Source organism: Sciurus carolinensis, chromosome 1, assembly GCF_902686445.1.
Source record: "Sciurus carolinensis chromosome 1, mSciCar1.2, whole genome shotgun sequence".
Classification (NCBI taxonomy): domain Eukaryota; kingdom Metazoa; phylum Chordata; class Mammalia; order Rodentia; family Sciuridae; genus Sciurus; species Sciurus carolinensis.
In genome coordinates this window covers 98,955,009-98,982,586 of record NC_062213.1, presented here as the reverse complement: position 1 = coordinate 98,982,586, position 27,578 = coordinate 98,955,009, and the positions used below count along the sequence as shown (strand labels likewise).

Genomic DNA, 27,578 nt, shown 5'->3' with positions numbered 1-27,578 from the left:
CCTGTTTAGGTTCAGAGCACATTAAATATTCCAGCAAATTTACTTCCTTATCTCCAGTGTATCTCCTTATGTTTGGGAAATACTCCAGTTCTTTGCCAAATAATTTGCAAAGGAGAGAAAACTTGATACTAATACATTTTTCTTGGGATTATTAGGATAGAAAGAGTAGCAAAGAGATGGAGCGTCCAATGTTTCCCCCCTCTCCTCAGGCTAGGAGTCCTTTGAATTTAGATGAGACAGAACTCAAGGTGACCAATCACTGCCAAGAACCATAGTAAAGGTGGTTTTGAAATCTTAGAAGTGGGCCTTAGTTGTGCATGGGGTCCTTTAAGAGTATTTTGCTCCTTACCCACTACCCCCACACCTTTGTTTCAGCACTGAACCTAAACTGACATATCCTGTACTGGCTCCTGCCTTTTAGGAGATTTCTGTGCCCCTGCCCTCAACAGACCCACCCCACTGGGTCTTTACCTGACAAACCAGTATTAAGAGGCGAGGGTGTGTGTGTTTTTCCCCTTTCTCTTCTATAAATAAGATGTTTTGGGGGAGGAAAATTTGTGAAGATTTTAGGTGAGCCCGAGGCCTTGTTTTTCAAAGCCAAGGTTCAGTTTATCTCCATGACCCCAACAGGAAGCTTTCCTCTCTGTGGACTCAACAAATTTTTCTGGATTTTCCCCCATTGTGGCATCTAAAGCAGAGTTAAAGTAAAAGCTTGGCCCCATTCAAGACCTTTCATTCATATTATTAAAGTTTGGGGGCTTTTTTGTTAAATCTAATCTCCATACTCCCTCCTGTGCCTTTAGCCACCTGACTACTTCTATGGGCCTCAGAGTTTGCTAGACTGGGAGTGTAGTTCAGTGGTAGAGCTCTTGCCTAGAATGCAGGAGGTCTTGGGTTCAATCCCCAGCATCATACACACACACACACACAGATTGTTGGCAATGACATGAATTTTTTTTTTTAACCTTCCAGTACCTTTAAAGTGGGGGAAATTTACTTCGGAGCTAAGATAAATTTGGAGGTATGTACTGATCATGATAAGGGGAAAATGTATTTTATCTCCAATGGATAGTATTCTTACATATAATTTTATAAGGGGTACTGGGGATTGAACCCAGAGATACACTACTATTGAACTATCTCCCCAGCCCTTTTATATTTTACTTTGAGACGGGCTCTGGCTAAGTGGTTGAGGCTAGCCTGGAATTTAGGATCCTCCTGCCTCAGTTTCCCATATCTCTGGGATTACAGATGTGCAACACTGTACCTGGCTCTTACATCTAGTTTAAAGTCGTAAAAACAATATCTTTTTTTTTTTTTTTTTTTTTTTTTTTTTTTTTTTTTTTTGCAGTACTGGGGATTGAACTCAGGGCTTTGTGCTTGCGAGGCAAGCACTCTACCAGCTGAGCTATCTCCCCAGCCCAAAACAATATCTTTTCAACCAAGATTTTAGCTATCTTGGGATGTCTATTCTAGAAGCTGGGAATTTCCTAAAATATGACTAAGGGCTTAGGATAACTTCTATTTAGGATTCCCTTTCCCCTACACTTCTGTGGAAATCTTTTAGTGATTTCCTTCATGCTTCTTTTACCTCAACTTCAGTCTGATAAAGAAAAGTTGGACAATATCTCTGTACCCTATTTTAAAGGTCGCTTTGTAAGTATCTGAGTAGAAGAAAAGGAAGCAATCTGGTCCAAGAGTCAAAGTGAACAACCCAGGCTTTAGATTCAGGTAGAATGGAGCTTGATTTTTCTGAGGACCATTTTCCATATTTGGGGGAGGGGAGTGTAGTACAGGGGATTGAATTCAAGGACACTCAACCACTGAGCCATATCTCGAGTCCTGTTTTGTATTTTATGTAGAGACAGGTTCTCAATGAATTGCCCAGCACCTCGATTTTGCTGAAGCTGGCTTTGAACTTGCAATCATCCTGTCTCATCCTCCTGAACTGCTGAGATTACAAACATGCACCACCGTGCCCAGCACCATTTTCTATGTTTTAAAGGGAGCATAAGAATACTCCTTGACAAATGAGCTAGTGAAAGCATAGCACTTGGCACATAGTAGGTGTTGTCTTATTCTGGCAGGCAGGGGTAGAGTGGGTAAAGAGAAGTTTCAGGGATAAATGTTTCTCAGGCAGAGACTTAATGGATTAGAATTCCCTGAGGCTGAGGCATATACTAGTCAGAAGTTGTAGAAGAACCAATAATTAATGAATTGACCTTTGTTGGCTTTGTGCTTGCTACAAGGGGTAGGATGGCATAACTAGACATAGCTTCCTCCACTGCAACACAAGTTATAAAGATGATGATGTGGTAGTTGATTGATCAACATCACCTCAGCACCCAACTCAGTGCACTGCACACAGTAGTAAGCAGTTAGCAAATGTTTGAGGGATGAGTATAGGTAGCTGCCAACTCAGGATAGCCTACTTTATTCCTACCATCCTAACAAAAGAGGACAATATGGAATGATTAAAGAAATTGTGTCAGTGTACTTATCCTTTGGCCTTCAAGTCAATACATACTTAATCATGGAGCACCTAACATTTTGTTGCCTGCAATGTAACACTCCCTTGCCCTTTTTTAGAGCAAAGCTGCAAGAAAAGTTCTGCCCATTGTGACCATTTTTGAATGCCATTTAAAAATTCTTAACTCCCTTCTGACTGTGCTGCCCCATACATACACACACACACAAGTAATCTTCTTCTCCCAAAGTCTTGTCTCTCTCTCTCTCTCTTTGTATTTCAGGGTGCCTAACATACCAGAAGATGGAGCCAAGATCCAGAGTGGTGCCTATGACTCAGATCAACTGCCCTCCCCAGACAGAACTTCCTGACTCTCTGGAAAACTAGATTAAACTACTTTCTCTGACAACCCTTGATTCCATCACCACTGAAACTTGAGAACCAACTCTAACCATCCATACCCCCAGGTGAGGGGAGTAAATGGGAGTTATTGAAAGCCTCACAGTCACCCACAAGTTCATTTCCCTTCATCCTTTACTACAAATCTGACCATGTTTCTATTTCTTACTGTGTAAATTAATCAAATACGGGTAGTCCTGTATCATAGTTGTAACAATGGAAAGGGAAAGAAGGGATAAAGGAAGTTGAGAGCTGGGATGGGAATGAGAGACAAAAAACTTATGTAGGGAGCAGAGGCAGAAGTCGACTACCTCTTTCTGAGGCGATGGGGGAGTGTATTGGGAGTAAACTGTACTATTAAAGAAAGCATGGTCAAAGAGTGCAAGTCTTGGATTCAAAAGCCAGCAGAGCTAAAATTAAGTGGTCTCTAAGATCCCTCTTAAGTACATTGGGTATGAAGGGACTCCGACAAGTGACCTCTGCAGATTTTTTATTCCAGTCTTAAAGCTGTTATATCCATCTATTACAATGACTTCTTGTTGCTGTTGCCTTTTATCATATACCAGCCCTATGGCAGACCATTTATATAAAATTCACCTCAACAGTTGGGAGTGATACTATTATTCTCATTATAAGAAAATTTAGGCTTAGAGAAATTAAGTAATTTGCAAAAAAAAAAAAAAAAAAAAAAAAAAAAAAGTAGTTAATGGCAGATGCAGGATTTACACTAGGTCTGCCTGGTTCCAAAGTCTATATGCTCTTCAACAGTTTCCAACTTACCTTAAGGATCATGTAAAAAAAATGTATGGCTAAAGGGAAATGATTACCATCAGTTTCTCTCCCACTCTCACTCTTCAGTTCTCCTGCCCCTTTCCTCAAAGACACTGGACACATTGCTACTTTGGGCTTTGAGCTGAAACACTGCGGGTTTCTCAATTTCAGGTGTGTGTAACAGTTTCCTTCTTCCGGTTCGCCGGAACCACTCACACAGCTGCTCGTGCTCCTTGGGGTGTGCCTCTTCAGAGCTCCGGGCGGTGGTGCCAGGACAGAGTGACAGCTGTGATAACCAATAGGCAGGGATATTGTTGTGGTAGAGCCAATAAGGAATCTGGTGAAAGAAAAGCGGCGATAACCTGAGAATGCAGGCACTGGTTTGAAGGAACATGGGGTTCTATCAGAGGTGGAGATGGCTCCGGCTCCCAGAGTTACCAGCCTGCAAGCTACACACGGTGCGTGAGGTCCCCAAATTTCCGAACCGTCAGACCCAGCCCAGCTTCACGCCACTATTCCCAAATGCCGGGACAGGGCTACCCTGACCCTAAAATTAGCTGTTTTTTTCTGTCAGAGGCCAGGGGAGAGCAGAGTCCCTTAGGACCCACAGCCTAAGACCCTTTATTACCCAGTTCCTCTTAAAGACCAAGGATTAGGATCAAGGCCACTTAAAATATCCACAAAGCTCACCATCCCCAATCCCCAACGATGGGATCTGCGTTATCTCCTAACATCTTTCTCTTCAGGCATCTGTGCCGACCCCCCCACATTGGTTGGTAGAACGGATTGGTCTTTTTGAGGAGCTATGGGCTGCCCAGGTACAGCGGATAGCCAGCAAGGCACAAAAGGAACTCCGGACTATTAAAATATCACTTCCTGGAGGCCAGAAAGTGGATGCTGTAGCATGGAACACAACCCCTTATCAACTAGCCCGGCAGATCAGGTATCAGGTCCATCCTGTTTTATCAGGAGTATCCCTCTGCCCCTTTTCTTACTCTGTACCTGATCAAGGAAAGAAAACTTGGGCCATTTCTATTCCATCCCCATTGAGATAACTTTTCCTAAGTTTTTGTTTTTGTTATTGTTTTTTGTACTGGAGATTGAACCCAAGGGCGCTTACTCTGAGCCACATTCCCAGCCCTTTTATTTTTTTAATTTGAGACAGAGTCTCTAATTGCTTAAGACCTGGCTAAATTGTTGAGTGTGGACTGGGACATGTGATTCTCCTGCCTCACTCTCCTGAGTTGCTGGAATTACACACATGGGCCACTATGGGCAGCTCCTAAGAAATTTTATCTACATTAGTTCCAGAGTTTCTTCTCTTACTCTGTTATCTGCTGGGGAAATAAATGATAGGTTTGGGCCGGGGATGTTCCTTAGTGGTACAGTGCTTGCTTAGCATACATGAGGCCCTGGGTTCAAACCCTAGCACTGAAGAAAACAAAAACAAAAAAAGATAGGTTTCATTGCTCTAGAAACTCATTTGCCCTTTGTAGATTTAGAGTTGCCGAGAGATTAGCCCCTCCTTTTCCTGTGGATTGTAACCCTGATTTTTCCTTCATCCCCACTCCCCACTGCTGAAGTTTAACACTAGCAGATACAGCAGTGGCTGCTCAAGTGAATGGAGAACCTTATGATATGGAGCGACCCTTGGAGACAGATTCTGATCTCAGATTTCTGACATTTGATTCCCCAGAGGGGAAAGCGGTAAGTTTCTTCCACATGGTGAGTACAGTGCTTAGCAAAATAAGAGGCAATTAAGTAGGAGACTATAACATTTGTTTTGCCTCATTTTCTCCATTTGCATTTGGGATGAAGACCAGTCAGACTGCATAACTGTCTGAATTTTTTTTTTTTTTTTTGGTTGGGGGGTACCAGGGATTGAATCCATGGCATTTAACCACTGAGCTACATTTCCAGCCCATTTTCTTTTTTATGTTGAGATAGGGTCTCGCCAAGTTGCTCAGGATCTTGCTTAGTTGCTGAAGCTGGCTTTGAACTTGCAGTCCTCCTTCCTCATTCTCCCAAGTCGCTTGAATTCCAGACATATGCTGCTGCACCTGGCTATGATGAAAGTTTTTACTTGGTCTTAGTCTATGAAGCAAACATCATTTGTGCTAGCAAAAGGAAGAAATAATAAGTTGAAAAACAGAAGTATAATAGACCTGTTCAACATCCTCATTTCTTGAACTCAATCATTGTAAGTCATCCATGATATATAGTTCTAACATGGCTTTCACAACTGAGTAAAGTCTTGTTCCCCTCCCGACTTTGTTCTCTTCATGTCAGCTCAAATAACATAGACCTTGTCTATGATCCAGAAAAATGAAGTTCTTATGTCATCTTTGTATGGATAGTGACCAAATCCTAGAAGAGTGACTGCATTGTACTAGATTCCTGGGCTACAAAAAAGTAGAACCAAAAGACCAAACAGGGCCGGAATGTAGTTCAATGGTAAAATGTGTGCCTAGCTGCATGCATAAGGCCCTGGATTCAATCCCCAGTACCAAAAAACACTGACTGGCTTCCTGCTTCTGTGCTATGGGACTGGGAAGTACCAAGGATTGAGGAGTGGAACTGTGGCTTCTCTGTACTGAAAAAAGAGAGGACGCTGGACTTCTGCTTTCTTTTCTTTTTCTTTTTCTTTTTTTATTTTTTATTTTTTTTACTTTTTAGTATTTAGCAGTAACCTTCAAAGTCGGGTTCTCCATTTTATGATATTTATTCTTAAATGAACCACACTGATTTTCCTATCAGCTTCTCTGAGGAAAGGATCAGAGATCTAGAGGTTAAAAGAGAAATTTATGAACTCATGAACCCTTTTCTTGTGAACCCAGGTATTCTGGCACTCTAGCACCCATGTCCTGGGGGCAGCAGCTGAACAATTCCTGGGTGCTATTCTGTGCAGAGGTCCAAGTACACAATGTGGGTTTTACCATGATTTCTTCCTGGGAAAGGAGCGGTGAGTAGTACAAGGAAGGAGAATGATTCTGGAGTGGTTTCTGGGATCTGGGGCATGTTCAATTTGGAAGAGAAATCTGGGCAAGGGCCTCTCTAGTCCTCTACTGTGATATTGGTACCAACCTCACCATTAGGTCACATCCTCCTTCATCTAACTGTGCTTGAAACTTACCTTCTCTAGTCTTCATGAATTCTTCAAATTTTACTTCATATCCTTATTACTATTATCCTAATTTTATCTATCCAGATTCCCTGCACTCAACTTTTAACCTTTTTTTTCTTTTTTAATTACTGAGGATTGAAACCAGGGGTGCTTTACCACATAGCTACATTCTCAACCTTACTTATTTATTTATACATACATACATACATACATACATACCAGGGATTGAACCCAGGGATGCTTAACTACTGAGCCACATTCCAAGCCTTTTTTATTTTTCATTTTGGGCAGGGTCTCAGTCAGTTGGTTAGGGCCTTGCTAAGTTGCTGAGGCTGACTGAATTTGTGATCCTCCTGCCTCAGCCTTCTGAGCTGCTGGGATTATAGGTGTGCCCCACCATACCTGGATCAACTTTTAAATTTAAGCACAGAGAGCTGGGGATATAGCTTAGTTGGTAGAGTGCTTGCCTCGTAAGCACAAGGCCTTGGGTTCAATCCCCAGTACCACAAAAAAAAAAAAAAAAAAAAAAAAAAAAAAATTTAAGCACAGAACTTTTCTTCCAGCTGTAAAATCAGCCTTGGGGTGGGAGTACATAGTCCAGTGGTAGAGTGCTTCCCTGACATGCACAAGGCCCTGGGTTTGATCACCAGCGTCACAATGGGGAGAGGGGCTGTACCTTATTTCTTTGCCCTTAACTCTAGTTTTTTGTTTTTGTTTTTTTTTGTCATTGTTGTTGTTTTGTTTTTTTGGTACTGGGTATTGAACTCAAGGGCACTTAACCACTGAGCCACATCCCCAGCTCTTTTTTGTATTTTATTTAGAGACATGGTCTCATTGAGTTGCTTAGGGCCTTGCTAAGTTGCTGAGGCTGATTTTGAACTTGAAATCCTCCTGCCTCAGACTTCCCAGCCTCTGGAATTACAAGTATACGCCACCACATCCAACTTAGATTTTTTTTCTTGAAGAGCAAAACTTCACTCCCTGGTCAACTGGTGTGTCACCAGGTAATGTCTCTCCAGAGGAAGCAAACTGACCAACTCCCCTCTTTACAGGACAGTCAGGGGCACAGATTTGCCTGTTTTGGAGCGGATTTGCCAGGAGATTGCAGCTGCTGCACAACCCTTCCGGAGACTAGAGGCTTCCCAGGATCAACTTCGTCAACTCTTCAAGGTGGGGTGATAAAGCATATTTTCAGGAGGAAGATCGAGGCTTGAAGGAATAGGAGCTGTCTTCCACGACATCTTTATGGGACTAAAGACTTTGGGTCCCTCTCCCTTCTGCCTTCTTCTAGGATAACCCCTTTAAGCTTCGACTGATTGAGGAGAAAGTGACGGGCCCAACAGCAACAGTATATGGGTGAGTGTTTTCAAGATTAAAGAAAACAGGGAGAGGGCTGGGGATTTAGGTAGGTAGAGTGCTTGCCTGGCATGTGTGAAGTTCTGGGTTTGATCCCTAGCACTATAAAAAAAGAATAGAAAAGAGAGCAAGGTGGAGAAGTAGTGAAAAAGACCAGAAATAGGATAAGTGAAGGAAGATAGAAGATAATCTATTACTCCAGGAAGAGAAATGGGAAGAATTGATTTTTATCTGCCATTGCTCTGTCAATAGAACAGATCCTTCCTCTTCACCTTTTTCTGACATCTAAAGGCCGTGAAAGGGAGAAAACTAGACACATAAGAATCTGAAAAGCACTAATTGGCCTTTTTCTTCCAGTTGCGGCATGTTGGTTGATCTTTGCCAGGGCCCCCACCTTCGGCACACTGGACAGATTGGAAGACTGAAGCTGCTAACGGTCGGTTGTGAAGATGTAGTTAGGTTGAGACTCCTGTCTTCACAGGAGTGAGCAAGAGAATGGAAAGATGATCTTCTTTCCCAGCCCCTTCTTTGTTCTTATGGCTATGGAGGGAACCCAGAAGGAGAAAGATAATTAGTCCTTGCACTCAAAAATCTCCTGATTTGATGGCAGATTCTGCACACCCTGCCAGAGCCCAGAAACCAATTCAATTTTATTTGTTTTTGTTTTTGTTTTTGTTTCCAGGACTGGATTGAATCCAAGGGTGCTCTACCACTGAGTAGCATCTCTAGCCCTTTTTATTTTATTTTGAGATAGGGTCTCAGTAAGTTGCCCAGCTGGCATTGAACTTGCAATCCTTCTGCCTTAACTTCCTGAGTTAACTGGGATTACAGGCATGTGCCACTACAACTACCCAGAAGTCAATTTAAAGTCCCTAGTTTAAACCAAGTGCAGTGGTGCACACCTGTAATTCCAGCAGCTAGAAGCCTGAGGCAGTTCAAGTTCAGGATCAGCCATGGCAATTTAAAACTCTATCTTAAAATTTAAAAATCCCGGGCTACGGAGATAGCTCAGCTGGTAGAGTGCTTGCCTTGCAAGCACAAGGCCCTGAGTTCCATCCCCAGTCCCGCAAAAAAAAAAAAAAATCCCCACTGAGCTAGGGATATAGCTCAGTGGTATAGTGCTTCTGGGTTCAGTTCCTAATACTGAAAAAAATAAACTCCCTAGTCTAACATCAGTGTTAAGGAAGAGGGAGCAGGAGAGTGTGAGCAGACTAGACAGGAAAGAAGCCTGAAGAGAGAAGGTGCATTGTCCAGGAGGATGGATGAATACCATTTAATAGGCACAGGGAAAATACCCTCAGTCAAGGGCATACCTTCTATTGAAAATACTGTTCTTGGACAAGGCAAGTTGCTAGAATGGGATGAAAGCGGGAGCAAAGGGACAGGCAGAAGTGTAGAACAAAAAGCCTTTACGTTAGTCCTCACTCTGCCACTAATGAAATGTGTGGCTTTGGGTAAATCTCCTTACCCATTTTCCCTATCTACAAAACAAGACTATTCCTATACTGATAAATCCATATCATAGAAACAATGAAAGTCATCAAACACAGGAGAAAGTATTTGAGGAAAAGTGCTATAAAATGTAGGATGTTTCAGGGCTCAGGATGTAGCTCAGTGGTGGAGTACTTGCTTAGCATGCATGAGGCCCTTGGTTCTCCTCAGCACTGAGGGGGAAAGTAGGCTCTTATGAGTATTTTTAAAGAAAAGAGCAAGCCAGGCATGGTGGCACACACCATGCAACGTAGGAGGCTGAGGCAAGAGGGTTGCAAGTTCAAGACTAGGCTCAGCAGCTTAGCAAGGCCCTAAGCAACTTAGCAAGACTGTGTCTCAAAAATAAAAAGGACTGGTATGTGATGTGGCTTAGTGATTAAATGCTCCTGGATTCAACTCCTGATATCAAAAAAAAAAAAAAAAAGAAAGAAAGAAAGAAAAATAAATAAATAAAGAGCAAGCATAGGCTTTGAATTTCATGTGACAGGAATACAATGGAATGTGAAAGATTGACTTTTCTAACAGAGGGGATAGACAGACTGACATTTGACCAGAATTTAGTTACTCCCCTGAATAATCATTGGCTAGAAGGGGAAGGAATTAAGCACAGGGGTACTGGTTGGGCAGTGAGAATGGGGAGAAAGAATGGTGGCCTGATCAGGTTAGACTTGAGCAGGACGTGTGTAGGAATCAAGTCAGGCAAAGCCGAGGCAATAATTGTGGCCAGGAAGTCCAGAAGATGAAGGTATCATCCTACTATTGGTGATGGTAGAAAAAGTAATGAGCAAGATGAGATGGGATCATTGTCAAGGTACATACCTGTGACAACACTGAGAGTATTATGAGACTTGAAGGAGGTTGGGTGCTTTCAGTCTTCATGATACATACCCCTTTTTTTGTGTGGTGCTAGGAAGTGAGCATAAGGCCTCATATATGCTAGCCAAGTGCTCTATCACTGAACTGTTTCCAACCCTATTTTCAGTTCTTTTGAGTCAGGGTCTTGCTGAGTTATCCAGGGTATCCTTGAAGTTGTAATACTTCTGCCTCAGCTTTCGAGTCTCTGGGATTACATTTGTGTATTACATAATTTCTAGTGACTCCAGAGGCTTTGGCAGTAGCATCGTAAATTCAAGGCAGCCTGGGCAATTTAGTGAGACACTGTCTCAAAATTAAAAATTAATATAAAGGACTGGGAGTATAGCTCGGTGGTAAAGTGCCCCTGGGTTCACTCCCCAGTACTGGAAAAAAAAAAAAAATTCTTGTGTTACCATGCCCAGCCTCATCTTCCCTTGATTTCCTCTGTCCTCCCACAGAACTCATCATCCTTGTGGAGGTCTTCAGGGGCTCCAGAAACACTGCAGAGAGTGTCAGGGATATCCTTTCCCACAGCAGATTTGCTGAGGGCCTGGGAAGCACAGAGGGAGGAAGCAGTGTCGCGGGACCACAGACGTGTTGGGAAGGTACAGAACTTGGGAAGAGAGGGAGGGAAGGTGATAAGGGTCTTAAGGGTTGGAAAGATATGAAAAATCCTGATTCTTTAATTTTTTTTTTTTTTTTAATTTTGTGGGGTGTGGGGCAGTGGGTATTATGTATTGAACCCAGGAGTGCTATTACCACTGAGCTATATCTCCAGTCTTTTTTATTTTGAGACAGAGTCTCTCTAAATTGCAGAGGGCCACACTAAGTTTTCAAGGCTGACTTCCAACTCCAGATTCTCCTACCTCAGCCTCCCAGATCACTGGGATTACAGGTGTGCGCCACCATACCCACATAGGATCCAGATTACAAAAATAGGAACAGATTCAGTCAAACAAACCAAGCCACTCTGTTAGTTGTTTCTTGTGGTTCTAAAGCCCTCCCCTTTCCTTGAAGTAACAATTACCTTTCTGTCCCCAGGAACAGGAGCTCTTCTTCTTCCATGAACTGAGCCCTGGAAGCTGCTTCTTCCTGCCACGAGGGACAAGGGTATATAATGCCCTGGTGGCTTTTATCAGGGTAAGGGGGAACCAAGTCCAGGGAAGACCAAGGAGGGGCTGGGGAAGAAGCCAAGGTGTTTGAGTTTTAAAAGAGAGATCAGGCAGGGAACAGTGGTGCACACCTGTAATCCCAGTGACACAGGAGCATGAGGCAGAAGGTTCACAAGTTCAAGGCCAGCCTCAGCAAAAGGCTGGGGATATAGTTCATTGGTAAAGCACCCTTGGGTTCAATCCCCAGTACCAAAAAAAAGAGTGGATCAGAAGCTTAAACATAAATATTGTAAAGTGCTGGTAACCTTTAGCAAGGTTGTATGGTGTGCATTGGGGAAGCATTCACACCATAGATGGTATGTGGACGTGGGACATGGTATTTAATAGCTTATAGCTATTGGTTAGAATGATCTGAGAGCCCAGTAGTATCAACCAGGTCCCTCCCTGCCTCTCCTTTCACAGTACACTGACCTTCCATGTCTGTACCCTCCTGTCCAGGCTGAGTACGCCCATCGTGGTTTCTCAGAGGTGAAAACCCCCACAATGTTTTCTACGAAACTTTGGGAACAGTCAGGGCACTGGGAACATTATAGGGAAGACATGTTTGCCCTGAAGCCCCCAGGCTCTGACAGGTCCATGAACTCCCAGAGTGGCTGCTCTGCCAAGCATCCCACAAATACGTTCGCCCTCAAGCCCATGAACTGCCCTGCACACTGGTAAGCTGGGAGCCAGGAGGCCTGGGTCCCCCTGGGGCTGGGGTAACAACTGCTAAATGTAAAGTGATAGAAGGCACCTTGGGGGCTGGGGATATAGCTCAGTTGGTAGGCACAAGGCCCTGGGTTCAATACCCAGCACCACAAAAAAAAAAAAAAAAAAAAAAAAAAAAAAACACCTTGTAATGAGTACTGATACACCTAATTGAATCTCTAGCTAACCATGTGAAATTGGGAAAATCATTCTACCTCTTGGGTCTTGGTCTCCTTACAAGTAACATCAAGGCTGTACCTGTCACAGAACAGAAGCACAGTAAATAATGCCTGTTACTGTGTAACAGAAATTCACTTTTAAACCAGGCATGGTTCAGACAGGACTTAGTGGAAGCTTGTGCCAAGGTGGAGGAGATGGTAGTTGACAATGCAGAGAAAATAGGCAAGCAGATTAAGGGGAGGAGCAGTCTTCAAGGCTAGTTCTCCCTGTGGCCCTGACACCCTCCTCACCCCAACCTCAGCTTGATATTCGCCCATCGGCCCAGATCTTGGCGGGAGCTGCCCTTACGACTGGCTGACTTTGGAGCCCTGCACCGAGCCGAGGCCTCTGGCAGTCTGGGGGGACTAACTCGGCTGTGGCGCTTCCAACAGGATGACGCGCACATCTTCTGTGCACCAGATCAGGTGGCTGATCCCCAGCTCCACCAAAGTGTCTCTTGAATCACCTTTCATCCTCTGCCCTCCAACATCACTTTCTTTCAGTTGCCCTCTGTATATACTATAATTTGCCTACCTACTACCCCCAGTTTTCTTCTGCTATTCTGTTTTCCCCAAACTACCATCACCTCAGATCTCTAACTGACGCACAGCTCACCCATTCTTATTTCCTGCGTCTAGCTGGAAAAAGAGATCCGAGGCTGTCTTGATTTCCTCCGCTCTGTCTATGCCATTCTTGGCTTCTCCTTCCACCTGGCACTGTCCACCCGGCCATCTGGCTTCCTAGGAGAACCTTGGCTTTGGGACCAGGCTGAGCAGGTGAGCAGAAAGTAGGGAAGCAGAAGCAGATAAATCACTCTCTAATGGAAGGGGAGGGGATAAGTCAACCAGAGTCCTCAGATAGAGGAATATGCTGAGGAAGTCATTAGTTGGGGATGGAAGGGGTGTTTTGCTCAGATGAAGTGAAGTCTCAGATGTATTCTTCTCTTGTTTCATGCCCTCTAAAGGTCCTTCAAAGGTCCTTGGAAGATTTTGGAGAACCCTGGGACCTCAACCCTGGAGATGGTGCCTTCTATGGACCTAAGGTAAACTAAGAATCCTGCTTAGAATTTTTATTCATATTTTGTTTTGTTTTATCAAATATTTAGTGATACAAAGAAATATTTTTTAAACATGTAGGATATAAAGAAAAGCAGTATATTTCCTGCTTCCATGGAACTTGCAGGCTAGAGATTGTTGTGGAAGGTAAATAGGATAGTCAGCATCATGGATCAGTGCTATATAGATACTAAGGGGGTACAAGATGGGAGTTAGCATGGTTCAGGGGACAGGAAAGGCTTCCTGAAGGGGTTACTCTCCAGACTAAATGTATTTGTTGACCAAAAATCGATCTGTTTCTGGCCTAGGCACCAGGGTACATACCTGTAATCCCAACAACTTGGGAGGATGAGGAAGGAGGATCACAAGTTTGAGGCCAGTCTTGCTAACAGACCCTGACTCAAAATAAAAAGGACTGGGGCTATAGCTCAATGGTAAAGCACCCCTGGGTTCAATCCCCAGTACCCTCCCCCCAACCCCCACAAAAAACATCGGTTTCTAGAGGTACAGTGTATGTAGAGGCTAGAGCTAGGGATGAGAACTTACATGACAAATTGGAAGAGAAACCAGGCGCAGTGTCGTATACCTGTAATCCCAACAGTTCGGGAGGCTGAGGCAGGAGGATTGCAAGTTCAAAGCCAGCCTCAGCAACTTAACAAGGCCCTAAACAACTTAGCTAGACACTGTCTCAAAATAAAAAGGACTGGGGAGGTAAAGTGCCCCTAGGTTTAATCACTGGTGTGAAGGAAGGAAGTGGGGGAAGGGAAAGGGAGAAGAAAAAAGAATATAAATGGAAAGAAAGAAAATGAGAGGGAAAAAGAATATAAACGTTAGCTAAATTCAGTATAGAGGCTGTTAGGAGCCCAGTGCAGTGGCCTGAAATGTGGCCTATAGTCCAAGCTATATAGGAAACTGAGGCAAGAGGATAACTTCAGCCCAGGATTATGAGGCCAACCTGGGCAACACAACCAGACCCTGCCTCAAAAACAAAAACAAAACACACACATTCACAGGGGACTGGGGATGTAGCTCAGAGAAACAGTGTTTCCCTGGCATGCATAAGGCCCTGTATTCAGTCCCTAGCACTGCAAAAAAAAACAAGCAAAAAATAAACAGAAGTGCAAAAGACTATTAGGTGTTTTCTTTTTGTTTTGTTTTGCAGTACTGTGTATTGAACTCAGGGCCACTCATACAAGGCAAGTGCTCTACCATTTGAGCTACATCCCCAGCCCTTTTGATTTTTATTTTGAGACAAGGTCTCACTAAGTTTCCACAGCTGGCCTCAAATTTTCAATCCTCCTGCCCAGTCTCCTAAGTAGCTGGGATTATAAGTATGTGCCACCATACCTGGTGGCTATTAGATTTTTTTTTTTCAGTTATAGATGTACACAATACCTTTATTTATTTACTTATTTTTTTTATTGTAAACAAATGGGATACATGTTGTTTCTCTGTTTGTCCATGGAGTAAAGGCATAACATTTGTGTAATCATAAAATTACATAGGGTAATGTTGTTTGATTCATTCTGTTATTTTTTCCCTTCTCCCCACCCCTCCCACTTATTTACTTATTTTTATGTGGTGCTGAGGATTGAACCCAGTGCCTCACACATGCTAAGCAAGTGCTCTACCACTGAGCCGCAAACCCACTCCCAGCTATTAGATTTTTTTTTTTTTTTTTGCGGGGCTGGGGATCGAACCCAGGGCCTTGTGCATGCAAAGCAAGCACTCTACCAACTGAGCTATCTCCCCAGCCCCTAGATTTTTTTTTTGAAGGACTATTTTCTAGTGGATGGAGTCAGACAGAAGTGAATGAGTGAACACAGATCTTTGAAGAATTTTGACTCTTTTAAAGGCAGGAAAGAAGCTGAAGGTGTCTGACTAGTCAAAAGAGATTTTTATGAAGGGAGGGATTTGAGAATGTGTAAGTGCTGTGATGAGAGGGGATTTGTTTAGGAGGGGGGGTCAAAGTGAAAAAAGTGAAGTACAAGAGAAAAGGTTGCAGAAGAGGGAAATAGAAAATTATTGGGGAGGCTTGAGGTGGGATCAAGAGCCCTCTGTAGAAGGGACCACCTTGCCAATGTACTCAGGCAAGAAGAAAGGCTGGGGATAGATGCAAGGAGGGTGTATAGGTATGGGGACAGGAAGTTGAGGTATATTCCTGTCCCACAATATCAATTATCAAAAAAAAAAAATCAATTATCTGAATTCTTCATGAGATAGGAAGTAGAATCATTTGCTGAGATACAGTGGAAGAGAGGAGAATTGTCAGTGAAGGGGTTGAAGATTTAAAGAGAAAGGAGATACAAAAGCTATAATATGAGCTGGGCACAGTGGCACACCTATAATCCCAGTGACTCAGGAGGCTGAAGCAGGGGGATGGCAAGTTCAAAATCAGCCTCAGCACCTTAGCAATGCTCTAGGCAACTTAGTGAGAGCCTGTTTCAAAATAAAAAATTAAAAAGGGCTAGAGATGTAGCTCAGTAGTAAAGCACCCCTGGGTTCAATCCTCAGTACAAAAAAACCCCAAACTTATATGAACCATGCAGCTAAAATCTTTTTGGTGCTCAATAGCTACTGTGGGATGTGCTGGCATTGTTTGGTAACATACATACTATTATTTTATTTTTTTAATAGTCTCAGGATTGAACCCTAGGACTCAAGCATGCTAGATAAGCACTTTACCTCTATGCTACATCCTGCGCTTTTTATTTTATTTTTGAGACAGGATCTTTCTAAATTGACGAGGTTGTCCTCAAATTTGCAATTCTTCTGTCTCAGCCTCCCAAGTGACTGGGATTACAGGCATGTGCCACTGTACCTGGCTCATTTTTATGTCCCAAATGTTTATTCTAGCACTAGGTATTTATTTAGCAACTCAATAAATAGTTAATGAAAAGATTGAAGAATAATGAAAATGTTTTATTGATTTCACGAATAAAACAAAGCAATAAAGTATTTGTTACTTTAAAAAGTTCAGAAAGGTTAAACAGTGTGCTCAAGGCTAGAGATAAGAGTTAAAAAGAGACAGAAAAAAGCTTGAAAATTTCTGAGGACAACATGACAGCCAAAGAATTGCTGGCAGTAGCAAGGGACCAGTTGAGTCTTGAAACTGTGAATCCATGGTGGCATTAATCTCTGCCTTTGCATCTACGTGGTCTGTGGCAAGTTGGATAGCACAGAGCATTTCTATTGCAGAGTCAAGGGGATAGGAGGTTAAGATGCTGCCATGGGGGCATTTTGCCATATGGAAGTAATAAAAGAACAATGAGTAGTACAAGGAACTAGAAAACTATTACAGCTGCATGGGGAGAGAAACAAAAGTCAGAGGGACTTCTGGATGGGGAGAATAAAGAAGAATAAAGGAACTTAAGAGTTGAAGAGCCAGTAATAGTAGTAATTATCAGCTGGAAGACCAGAGTAGATCTTTGAAGCCAGCCAGGGTTGCCCATGCCTGAAATTTTAGCCACTCAGGAGGCCAAGGCAGGAGCATCACACATTTCAGGCCATTCTGGGCAAATGAATGAGACCCTCTCTCAAAATAAACTAAAAGAGCCTGGCATGGTGGCACAGGCCTATAATCCCAGTGGATCAGGAGGCTGAGGCAGGAGGATCTCGAATTCAAAGCCAGCCTCAGCAAAAGCGAGGCACTAAGCAACTCAGTGAGATTCTGTTGCTAAATAAAATACAAAATAGGGCTGGGGATGTGGCTCAGTGGTCAAGTACCCTGAGTTCAATCCCTGGTACCAAAACAAACTAACAAAAAAACCCTAAAGGATTAGGAATATAGCTTAGTAGTAAAGCACTTGCCTAGCATGTAGCCCTCGGTATAATCCCCAGTACCACACACACACAAAAAAACAGAGTAGGTATTTGGTGAACTGTTCAGAAACACAGTCAATGGGGTAGGGGAGGGGCACTGGCAGGATGAATGGTTAGCGATAGTGTGTGTGGGGCTGAAGGTCTCTGTGAGGAGGAACTCAAGGAATTGAGCAGCTAGGGTGTGGATAATAACATCATTAAGGGGAGAGAGCCACTGCCATAGTGAAATGGAGTTCAGTAGAGAGGTGAAGTATAGTGGATGACATGATTCTCCAAATAGTCCTGACATGGGCAGGAGGAAGAATGCATGGTGCAGATAACGGAAGATGCTGCTTCTGGTTTCTTTCATGTCTTCCTATCCATCTCCTATAGATTGATGTGCACCTCCTTGATGCCCTGGGTCGGCCCCATCAGTGTGGAACGATTCAGCTTGATTTCCAGCTGCCCCTGAGATTCAACCTCCAGTACAAGGGGTACAGAAGCTTTTCGCATCTCCCTTTTCCCTTGACAGCCAATGGTAAACAACTCCCCCTCATCCTTTCAGCCTAGAACGGAATCAAATCCTCCACACTTTCCCCTGCCCGAGCTGAATATTTCTTAAAAACTGGAAGGTGATCTTATGTGTACAATTTGTGATACTTTCACCTTTTTTCTTTCCAAGGAAGGCAGGGACCCTGGAGCAGCCAGTCCTCATTCACCGAGCAGTGCTTGGTTCTGTGGAAAGGCTGTTGGGAGTGCTGGCAGAAAGCTGTGGGGGGAAATGGTGAGTTTTTGGTGTTAGATTTCTGTTCTGGCCTTCACAACAGATAGTTCATGCTCCAGGTCCTGCCCCACTTCATATCCCATATCTGCTCCCTGTAGCTACACTTCTTTTTTTTTTTGCGGCGGGGGTGCTGGGGATCGAACCCAGGGCCTTGTGCTTACAAGGTAAGCCCTCTACTGACTGAGCTATCCCCCCAGCCCCTGTAGCTACACTTCTGACCAGAACCAGAATAAATAATTTTCTACTTTGTTTCCTCTCATCCAGGCCACTGTGGCTGTCCCCATTCCAGGTAGTGGTCATCCCTGTGGGAACAAAGCAAGAGGAATATGCCAGAGAGGTGAGGAGTTGGACTCAGGGAAGGAGTAGAAAGGAACACTAGGGAGTCCGGTGCTCAGCAGTGGATAGGAAGAAGCTACATCAGGTAGTGGGAAGGGCACAGCCCTTACAGCCACAAGATTGCACTTGAATGGCAGCTCTCCTATATGCTCTAAAGTCTCTCTAAAAAGTATGGCCGGGTGGTTCACACCCGTAACCCCAGCAGCTTAGGAGGCTGAGGCAGGAGGATCATGAGTTCAAAGTCAGCCTCAGCAAAAGTGAGGTGCAAATAAGCAACTCAGTGAGACCTTGTCTCTAAATAAAATACAAAATAGGGCTGGGGATGTGGCTCAGTGGTCAAGTACCCCTGAGTTCAATCCCTGGTACCCAAAAAAATAATAGTAAGACCTGCTGGGCATGGTGATAAATATCTGTGATCCCAGTGACGTGGGAGGCTGAGGCAGGAGGATCGCAACTTCAAGGCCAGCCTAGGCAACTTAGCAAGATCCTGTCTGAAAATAAAAAAATAAATGAATGTTTGGGGTTGTAGTTCAGTGATGAAGTGCCCTTAGACTCAGTCTCCAGTACTGAAGAGAAAAAAATGTTAAACACTACTAGCAGAGCACTTGGTACAAAAATGAGCTTGGGTAAAGTTGGGTTTATTTTCCTTTCTTTTTTTTTTTTTTTTTTTTTTTGCAGTACTGGGGATCGAACTCAGGGCTTTAGTGCTTGCGAGGCAAGCACTCTACCAACTGAGCTATCTCCCCAGCCCCTATTTTCCTTTCTAAAGAGAATTGAGAATATGGATGGCACCAGAGTTGACCAGCTGGTTTGGGTAGTGAGGGCTAGCAGCAAGCAAAGTTCATGGGGTAATGGAGGACTCTTCTCCAGTAAGATAGACACAAATGCTGTGGGTTGGGGATGGAGAGGAGGTCTCAATATAGCAATGAGATGAGGCGAGATAATTTGTGTGAATTGGGGAGCACTGAAGCAGAGGATGAGGGATGGGGAGTAGGGTAGACCAAGAAAGAAGGACGTTTGTTTGTCCCATCTCCTCAGTCTTCCATTGAATTCATTTCTTGTCACCAAACATGTGTCCCAGGTTCAACAGAATCTGCGGGCTGCAGGCCTGGTCAGCGACCTGGATGCTGATTCTGGATTGACTGTCAGTCGGAGAGTGCGCCGGGCCCAGCTTGCCCTCTACAATTTCCAGTTTGGTAAGAGAGTGGCTGCTCAGGACCTCAGAGCCCTGTTCTCTCACGTGCCCTTTTCATTCTTCTGTCTGTTAAGTCTATTAAGTTTGATTACATGCATATTTGGGTTAATTGGGGCTCATTACCTGAGCTGGGTAGGAACCTGACTCATTTGTCCTAAGTTGCTTTACACTGTGCCTCCCCACAACTCTGTCCCTCAGAACAGTTTTCCTCTTATTAACCCCACTCTAGGGGGTGTTTTTTGGGCTAATTAACAAAGGAAGTATCAAAGACAGGATGGGTTAATAAGGCATTAATCAATTAGCCTTGTTTTATTCTGCACATAAATGGAGTCAGCCCTAAGGATTGAGGAGAAAGGCCTTAAGGAGACAAGTCTTGCTCCTACTTTTTTACATTATCCAGAGTTCAGAGCTCTTGAAGATAAGGAGCAGAAATTCCTCCGCCTGATTTTCTAGTTTTACATATCCCCCCTTCCCCTTCCTCTCCCTCCCCCCACTCCCTGCCCCGCATTTCCCAGTCCCACATACCATTTCTCTTTATGTCTGGTTCTTGATCTGTTTGTCTTTCTCCGGGTAACACTAGTATCTCTGACCCTGGGGCTCCTGACCAGAAGTGATAAGTAGAACCTGGAACATTTCCTATCTCCTCAGGATGAGCAGTGAACTAGAGAGAAGGAAGAGCCAAAAATATTCTTTAGACCATATCTAGACTCTGCTCCCACCCTTCCTAAAGATTTAAGTCTCTTAAATTTCTACAAAGTAAAAGGAAATAGCCCATACGGGTGACTTTATCCTGAGATTCCCAAACCTCCCTTCCTCTTCCTGCAGTGGTTGGCCAGAAAGAGCAGAATAAGAGAACAGTGAACATACGGACTCGAGATAATCGCCAACTTGGGGAGTGGGACTTGACCAAGGCTGTGCAACGGCTGCTGGAGCTACAGAATACCAGGGTCCCCAATGCTGAAGAAATTTTCTGAGCCTTTGTTCATACATGAGGCAGAGACCTGCAAGAGCCATCAACCTCCCTTAATGGCAGGAAATTCCATCCTTACTAACAGTCTGGGGTCCCCCAGAATCCTCAGAATTGCATATGTCTGCTCTCCTGAAAAGAGACTTGGGGGCTGGGGAGGCAGCTCAATGGCAGAGTGCTTGGCTAGCAAGCATAGGTCCTAGGTTCAATTCCCAACAATGCCAAAAAAAAAAAAAAAAAAAAAAAGGACTTGGTTTGGGGACCTCAAGAGGGAGGGAAGATGTGGTATTTGGATGTGAGAAGAATGAAACAAAAAATAAATAAATAAACTTGAAACTGCTGTGTCTGATCTCTGACTCCTTAAAGAAGGATAAAAGGGAGTTCCACAGGCATGGTGGCACACACCTGTAATCCCAGTAGCTCGGGAGGCTGAGGCAGGAGGCTCATGAGTTCAAAGCCAGACTCAGCAATTTAGCAAAGCCCTAAGCTACTTAGTAAGACCCTGTCTCAAAATAAAAAAGTAAAAAGGTCTGGGGATGTGGCTCATTGGTTAAGCACCCCTGGGTTCAATCCATGGTACCAAAAAAAGAAAGAGGGGAAGCTCCATTCTGTCCCTGAGTTGGGCATGACTCCCATTGGTAGGGGAGCTACCTGTTCAGGCAGCTGTCCTGTTCCCCACTCTAAATTCCTTAGTGCCCTGATTCCCTAGTCCCAATTTCATAGGTGGTCAGGTCCCTTTTCCACAGAGGCAGCGTGCACAGAAAGTGAGGCTCGGATGTCTCTTGCTCCATGATCCTCTGAATCAGTTTCTCTTAGGGTCCTGTGAATGCTTCCCTCCCATCACCTTCATTCTTCTCAATCCTCTGAGGAGGTTCAGTATGAGTTTGGGAGGAGTGGCTGCTAGAGGAGGAGCAGCTGCACTGAGTCATGGCAGGAAGCTGAGGAGGGCGGGAGATGTCAACGGACAACATATAAAAGGGAGCCAGAGCTAGCTCTGAAGTTCACAGTAGCAGTAAGAGCAGCCAGAGGAGCAGGCTTCCTGCAGCCCAGCCCTTCACATCCAGATCTGACTGAGACAACCCAGCTTTTAGGTGGCCAGTCCTTGTCTCAGGATGGGGACCATGGCCAGAGTAGCCTTGATCTTGGCCTATTTGGCTGTCGCCTATGCCACTTCTGAGGGAGGTGAGTAGGGGTGGGGTCAGCACTTGGGAAGGGCCCTGGCTAGGCAGCTTATCGCCAGCAGGATGATTTGGACTCCTTCTGAGCAGGCCCAAGGTAGGCCTGGCTCACTGGAACCTTTAACCAGGGAGACCAGAACAGACCTAGAAGGGTTCCTAGAAGTTACTGCTAAGAAATAAAATTGGATTCAAGTAGACAATTGAGGAGGTAAGTGAATGCACAGAGTGAAGGGAATTCTGCCTGAGGAAAATGTGGTGGGGGGGACTATGAGGCAGGTGAGGGAAGGAAAGGGGCCCCCAGGCTGCTCAGAACCGGTTTGCTGACCCAGAGAGCCTTGACTGACTCATTGTCTAGTTAGAGGAAGAGTTGAGGGGTTGTCCGTTTACAGACTCACCCACTGTAGGGTATAGATAAACTGCTTTGATGCCTGAACAAAACAGAACTCTGGAGGGAAACTGCTGAGAGAAGTTCAAGAGAGCTAGTCTGTATCTTGGTACAGCCCTACCTCATCATCATCCCTCCCAGTTCCTAATTTTTGTTCCTACACATCAGCCACAAGGGAGTCTTTCTCTGTGCCTGTCCCAGTCTTGCAGGTCCCAAATTGAGACCTAAACTGAGGAGGAGCTGAGACTAGCTAAAATGAGGCACTTAAACTTCTGGCTGAGTTCCTTACCAGAAGACCTAAAGAGGTTTAAATGGCCTGGCATAGAAGATTAGATGGAAGAGGTGGGCAAGTGAGGTCCTAACCAGCTCAAGGTTAGACTTTTTCCTCTGAAACTTAAAGAAGCATCACAGCAGAGCAGCTATGGGGAGGGCAGCCACAACCCCTGAGATAGTGACACTGACAAAGGAAATAAGAACCTTCCTCCCAACCTGACATGTCACACTTCCTTTAAACTCAGTGTCTGAGCCAGGTAGAGGTGGGGCCATCAGAATATCACAGGTTCTCTCAGAACCCAGTCAATAACATCCAGGTGTCTATAGGGGAGATGTGGGGACATGGGGCAGGTGTGTTATAGAGGTAATTGCCATGTCTTGTCTTCCTACACTGTTGACCTCCACAGTCTCCTCATTCCTTGCTCAGAGCCAGAAGGGGCCCCTCAAAACCACCCCTGATTTCCTCTCTCCAGGCCACAAGGCTTCAGGGCAGAAGGAACTGAGACCAGAGCACCTTCAAGAAGGTAAGAGTTTTGGGGGAGCCAGGGGAGGTGGCATTCATCTGTAATCCCAGTAACTAGGGAACCTGAGGCAGGAGAATCTCAAGTTCAAGGCCAGCTTCTGCAATTTAGCAAGATCCTGCCTCTAAAAACCATGTTTTATAAGCCAATCTCAAAAAACCAAAGGATGAATGATCTCACTGATGATACATAATGGGGGGGGGGGGTTGGAAGGGGGCAAGAATGGAGGAAGGAGGGATTGTATAGAGGGAAAAGAGGGGTGAGAGGGATGGGGGGAAGGAAAAAAATAACAGAATGAATCAAACACCATTACCCTATGTAGATGTATGATTACATAAATGGTATGCCTCTACTTCATGTACAGAGAAACAAGTTGTACCCCATTTGTTTATAATAAAAAAAATTATATATTAAAAAAAACTTTTTATTCTTTTTTAAACAGCAAAGGATATGACTCAGGGATAGAATGCCCTTAAGTTCAATCTATACTACTACAAGCAAAAAAATAAATAAAGTAAAAAATAAAAAAGTTCAGGAAAGCAACTATAGACATGAGAGCCCAGGAAAAGCAAGACTCTGACTTTCTCCCCTCTTGTCTCTAGTTGGCTATGCAGCACCGCCCTCCCCACCCCAGACCCAAGGCTTCCCTGTGTATCACCTGGATCCTTCTCAGCATGACCTTCCTTTTGAGGGACAGAGGGAAGGTAAGGCCACCACATGCCCATCTCAGTTACCACTCCAGGTCTCTAATCTAAGACACTTCCTGCTCTTCAGATGGGAAGGAGGGAGCAACCCCACCTCTCTCCTGGCCTGGCAAGCAGGGGTGGGCTGCTCACATACTCTTCCTTCTGTAGTACAGCCCCCTCCCTCTCCAGAAACCATACCTGTCCAGCAGGAAGAGCTGCCCCCTCCCCATCTTCCTACTGAAAAGAAAGGTGAGTACTTGCCCACTCTCCTGCCTCCCACTAAGATCTTGCTGACACTGGTCTGATCTGTACTCCTTACCTCTGTCTTGCAGTGGATCCTCCTGTCCCTCAGGAAGCCATCCCTCTCCAAAAAGAGATGTCCCCTCCCCAACTCCCTACTGAACAGAAAGAAAGTAAGCAACTCCTCTCCTCTTTATACCCACTTTCACCCCCACAACCTTACCCCAGAGCACGGGCTTTGGAGGCAGACAAGATGGGCTCTGCCACTTCCCATTTATGTAACCTTGGATGAGTGAATTGCCTATCCAAACCTTAGTTTCTTCATCTATAAAATTGAAGAAATAATACCTGTGATAGTTATGTGATTAAATGACGCAAAAATAGCATTTATTGGGCTGGGGAGATAGCTCAGCTGGTAGAGTGCTTGCCTTGCAAGCACAAGGCCCTGAGTTCGATCCCTAGTACGGCAAAAAAAAAAAAAAAAAAAAAAAAAAAAGCATTTATTTTCACTTCTGTACTTGGGTTCCTCTTTATGAATGAGGACTAGCCAGGTGCCTGTCTTCTAGAGATACCCATCCTAATTGGATGTTTGCTTATGCATCTCCTTCTGCCCTATAGACCCACCATTCCCACACCAGGAGATTTTCCATTCCCAGCAGAAAGAGGGTGAGTGACAGCATCTGTCTGTCCATCCCCCTGCATGACTCAGGACTCCAGGGAGAGAAATAGCACAGAGAGCAGAGACTTGGGAGGAGGGGACAGCTCAGAGGGTGACACTTTTCATGTTTCAATTCTTGTTCCTTTCAGTCAGTCAATCGGAAGGTAAGAACCACAGATCAATTTCTTCCTCATTTTCCCTTATCCTCCTAATCCTTTCTCCTTAACCCCCAGTTCTTTTAATCCTCCCAGTTCATCCAGCCTTTGTCTGTTCCTCCCCATTCTTTCTCTTCCCCCTCTGTTCCCCTTCTAGAGAAACCAGCTCCCTTCATGGGCCAGGTTCCCCCACAACCTCACTCTTGGAATCCGGCCCAGCACTGCCAACCGGGCCGATTCCGAGGGGGCTGGGGTCACCGGCTAGATGGCTTCCCCCCTGGGCGGCCTTCTCCAGACAATCTGAACCAGATCTGCCTTCCTGAACGTCAACATGTGGTATATGGCCCCTGGAACCTGCCACAGTCTGGATACTCCCATCTTAGTCGCCAGGGTGAGACCCTCAATTTGCTGGAGACCGGATACTCCCGCTGCTGCCGCTGCCGCAGCCACACAAACCGCCTGGACTGTGCAAGACTTGTGGTAAGGGTTGGGCTCTGGAGGCTGGGGGTGTCCTTAAACCCCCAGACAGCATGTGTTTTTTAAGGGTTAGACAGTTAGGCCTGGAATGGAGGAACTTCAGGTCCCTTTTATTGGCCCTACTTGGACCTCTTCGGTAGGAAAGGTAGAGGACAGCCATTGCTCTTTTGTTCTCCACCTGCCCCTGGTCCTTTCCTGCAGCCTGGGAGGAAGGCAGGAATATGGACAATGGGTTACTGGGCCTGATGCACCCTCTCACTCTAGTGGGAGGACGCAATGACCCGGTTCTGTGAGGCCGAGTTCTCAGTCAAGACCCGCCCCCACTGGTGCTGCAAAAAGCAAGAGGAGGCTCGATACTCCTGCTTCCAGGAGGAAGCTCCTCAGCCACACTACCAGCTCCAGGCCTGCTCCACCCACCAGCCTGGTATTTCCTTGGGCCCCGAGCTGCCTTTTCCCCCTGGGATGCCCACATTGGACAATTTCAAGAACATCTGCCACCTGAGACGCTTCCGCTCGGTGCCACGGAACCTCCCAGCTACTGATCCCATCCAAAGGCAGCTACATGCTCTGACTCGGCTGGAGATGGAGTTCCAGCGCTGCTGCCGCCAGGGGAACAACCATACCTGTACATGGAAGGCTGTAAGTGGGCATCCCAGGCCTCTGAGAGCCTGTCTGCCTGCCCTTCTCCGACCTCTGAATGCAACGGTCCATCCATCTATCCATGTACCTCCCTGCTGTGAGCACATCCACGTTCGTCTGCTCGTGACTGTCCGTCCAATCATTGTATCCATCACCTGAATCCGTTCATCTTGAGCCTTTATACTACGTCCTTGCCTCATCCGCCCATGACCCCCACATCCACCTGTCTGCCATCCATCCGTCCAGCTCTGGCCTCACCTGATCCTCTGCACCTACTGTTCCAGCTCATCTCCCGTGGCCAACGCAACCTCGTCTGTGCTTCCTCCCTTCCCCTTCCGAAGCCCACACATCCATAGCTGCCTCCTCGCCCACTAGTTCTTTGACCCCCCTTTGGCCCCTTGGGTTGGAGCCCCACATCTCTGAGCTCTGAGTGATAAGGGGAGTAAGATGGTAAAGGAGAGAAGGACCAAGTGTTCAAGTTTCTGACTTCCCTCTCTCTGACCCACAGTGGGAGGATACCCTGGATGGGTACTGTGACAAGGAGCAGGCTATAAAGACGCACCACTACTCATGTTGCCACTACCCTCCTAGCCCTGCCCGTGATGAGTGCTTTGCCCGTCGGGCTCCCTATCCCAACTATGACAGGGACATCTTGACCCTTGACCTCAGCCGAGTCACCCCCAACCTCATGGGCCATCTCTGTGGAAACCGAAGAGTTCTCACCAAGCAGTGAGTCTTGCTCAGATCTTCCCCGGTACTCTTCCCTTCTCAAACCCTTCCTTCTGGCGTGTCCTCTGAGAAAACAAATGATAGTCTCCCAGTACCATTTGGGGGCCAAGAGACACCCAGAGACCCTGATCCCTGCTTCTTTCACACCAACATAGTAAACAGATTCCTGGGCTAATCCAGAACATGACTGCCCGCTGCTGTGACCTGCCATTTCCAGAACGGGCCTGCTGTGCTGAGGAGGAGGTAAGTGTGTGTGGAAGGGGGTCATAGTTACAGAGGAATGCAGGAGAGGGGGAGGAGGGTGCTATAACTGCAGGCTGTCCCTTTTCTTTAGTACCTCAAATCAGCCCACAGAAATAATGAGGATTTTTTTTCCTTGGTTCTGGAAGTCTTCATTCCTGATCTGGCAAACTCCCCACTCCTAAGTTCCTATTATGCCTTCTCTGGGTGTCAAGCTTCCTAGCATTTACTGATATACCCATCTGTCAGTCATAAGGAATCCAGCTGTGCAAGGCAGGAGTGCACTATCTCTGGGCCCCAGGAAGGGATCCAGGGGGTGAGCAGTATAAGCTGGCAAGAGGAGGACTTTGGCACAGGTATCCACACCAGACCTCTGATCATCTCTCCTTTTCTCCTTTTCGATTATCAGAAACTAGCCTTCGTGGATGATCTGTGTGGTCCCCATCGGAACTTCTGGAGAGATCCTGCCTCCTGCTGTGATCTGAGTCCTGGGGATGAACAGACCAACTGTTTTAACATCAATTATTTGAGGAATGTAGCTCTAGTGGCTGGAGACACTGAGGGAGCCAGGGGTCAGGGGGAGCAGGTCCCAACAGGGGAAACAAATATCAGCCCTACCCCTGAGTCCAAGGAAGAATGAGTCACTCCAAAGCCTTGGCGGATCAGATCGGGGAACCCCACCCTTCTTGAACACTCATTACAGTAACCATCTCTTGGA

General features: G+C 45.4%; 2 protein-coding genes across 14 annotated transcripts; both read left to right on the top strand.

Moving 5' to 3' along the window:
• Positions 1–3,837: 3,837 nt before the first annotated feature.
• Positions 3,838–21,019, top strand: Tars2 (threonyl-tRNA synthetase 2, mitochondrial). 7 transcript variants are annotated; one of them, XR_007105334.1, is made up of 18 exons: positions 3,838–4,095; positions 4,384–4,580; positions 5,221–5,344; positions 6,475–6,599; positions 7,814–7,931; positions 8,053–8,117; positions 8,475–8,553; positions 10,922–11,068; positions 11,505–11,603; positions 12,038–12,291; positions 12,804–12,966; positions 13,180–13,317; positions 13,506–13,583; positions 17,791–17,935; positions 18,084–18,181; positions 18,446–18,602; positions 19,599–19,713; positions 20,538–20,553. XR_007105334.1 is itself a non-coding variant. In XM_047527652.1 (18 exons), the coding sequence occupies exons 1-18, from the start codon at positions 4,030–4,032 to the stop codon at positions 20,684–20,686; spliced, it is 2,193 nt and encodes a 730-aa protein (XP_047383608.1). In that variant the 5' UTR covers positions 3,860–4,029; the 3' UTR covers positions 20,687–21,019. The 7 variants fall into 7 exon arrangements, 4 of the variants coding, with proteins under 4 accessions (XP_047383639.1, XP_047383608.1, XP_047383623.1 ...); XR_007105335.1 differs by having other exon boundaries at positions 3,841–4,095; positions 17,791–17,891; positions 18,080–18,181; XR_007105333.1 differs by having other exon boundaries at positions 3,845–4,095; positions 18,446–18,518; positions 20,538–20,676.
• Positions 21,020–21,667: 648 nt separating this feature from the next.
• Positions 21,668–27,578, top strand: Ecm1 (extracellular matrix protein 1). 7 transcript variants are annotated; one of them, XM_047530255.1, is made up of 12 exons: positions 21,668–21,861; positions 22,989–23,039; positions 23,639–23,740; positions 23,891–23,971; positions 24,055–24,135; positions 24,581–24,628; positions 24,770–24,784; positions 24,933–25,255; positions 25,517–25,891; positions 26,400–26,620; positions 26,776–26,863; positions 27,270–27,578. In XM_047530255.1, exons 1-12 carry the CDS (start codon positions 21,792–21,794, stop codon positions 27,498–27,500), a joined length of 1,686 nt encoding a protein of 561 aa, XP_047386211.1. In that variant the 5' UTR covers positions 21,668–21,791; the 3' UTR covers positions 27,501–27,578. The 7 variants fall into 7 exon arrangements, with proteins under 7 accessions (XP_047386211.1, XP_047386185.1, XP_047386221.1 ...); XM_047530229.1 differs by having other exon boundaries at positions 22,923–23,039; XM_047530265.1 differs by lacking the exon at positions 24,770–24,784.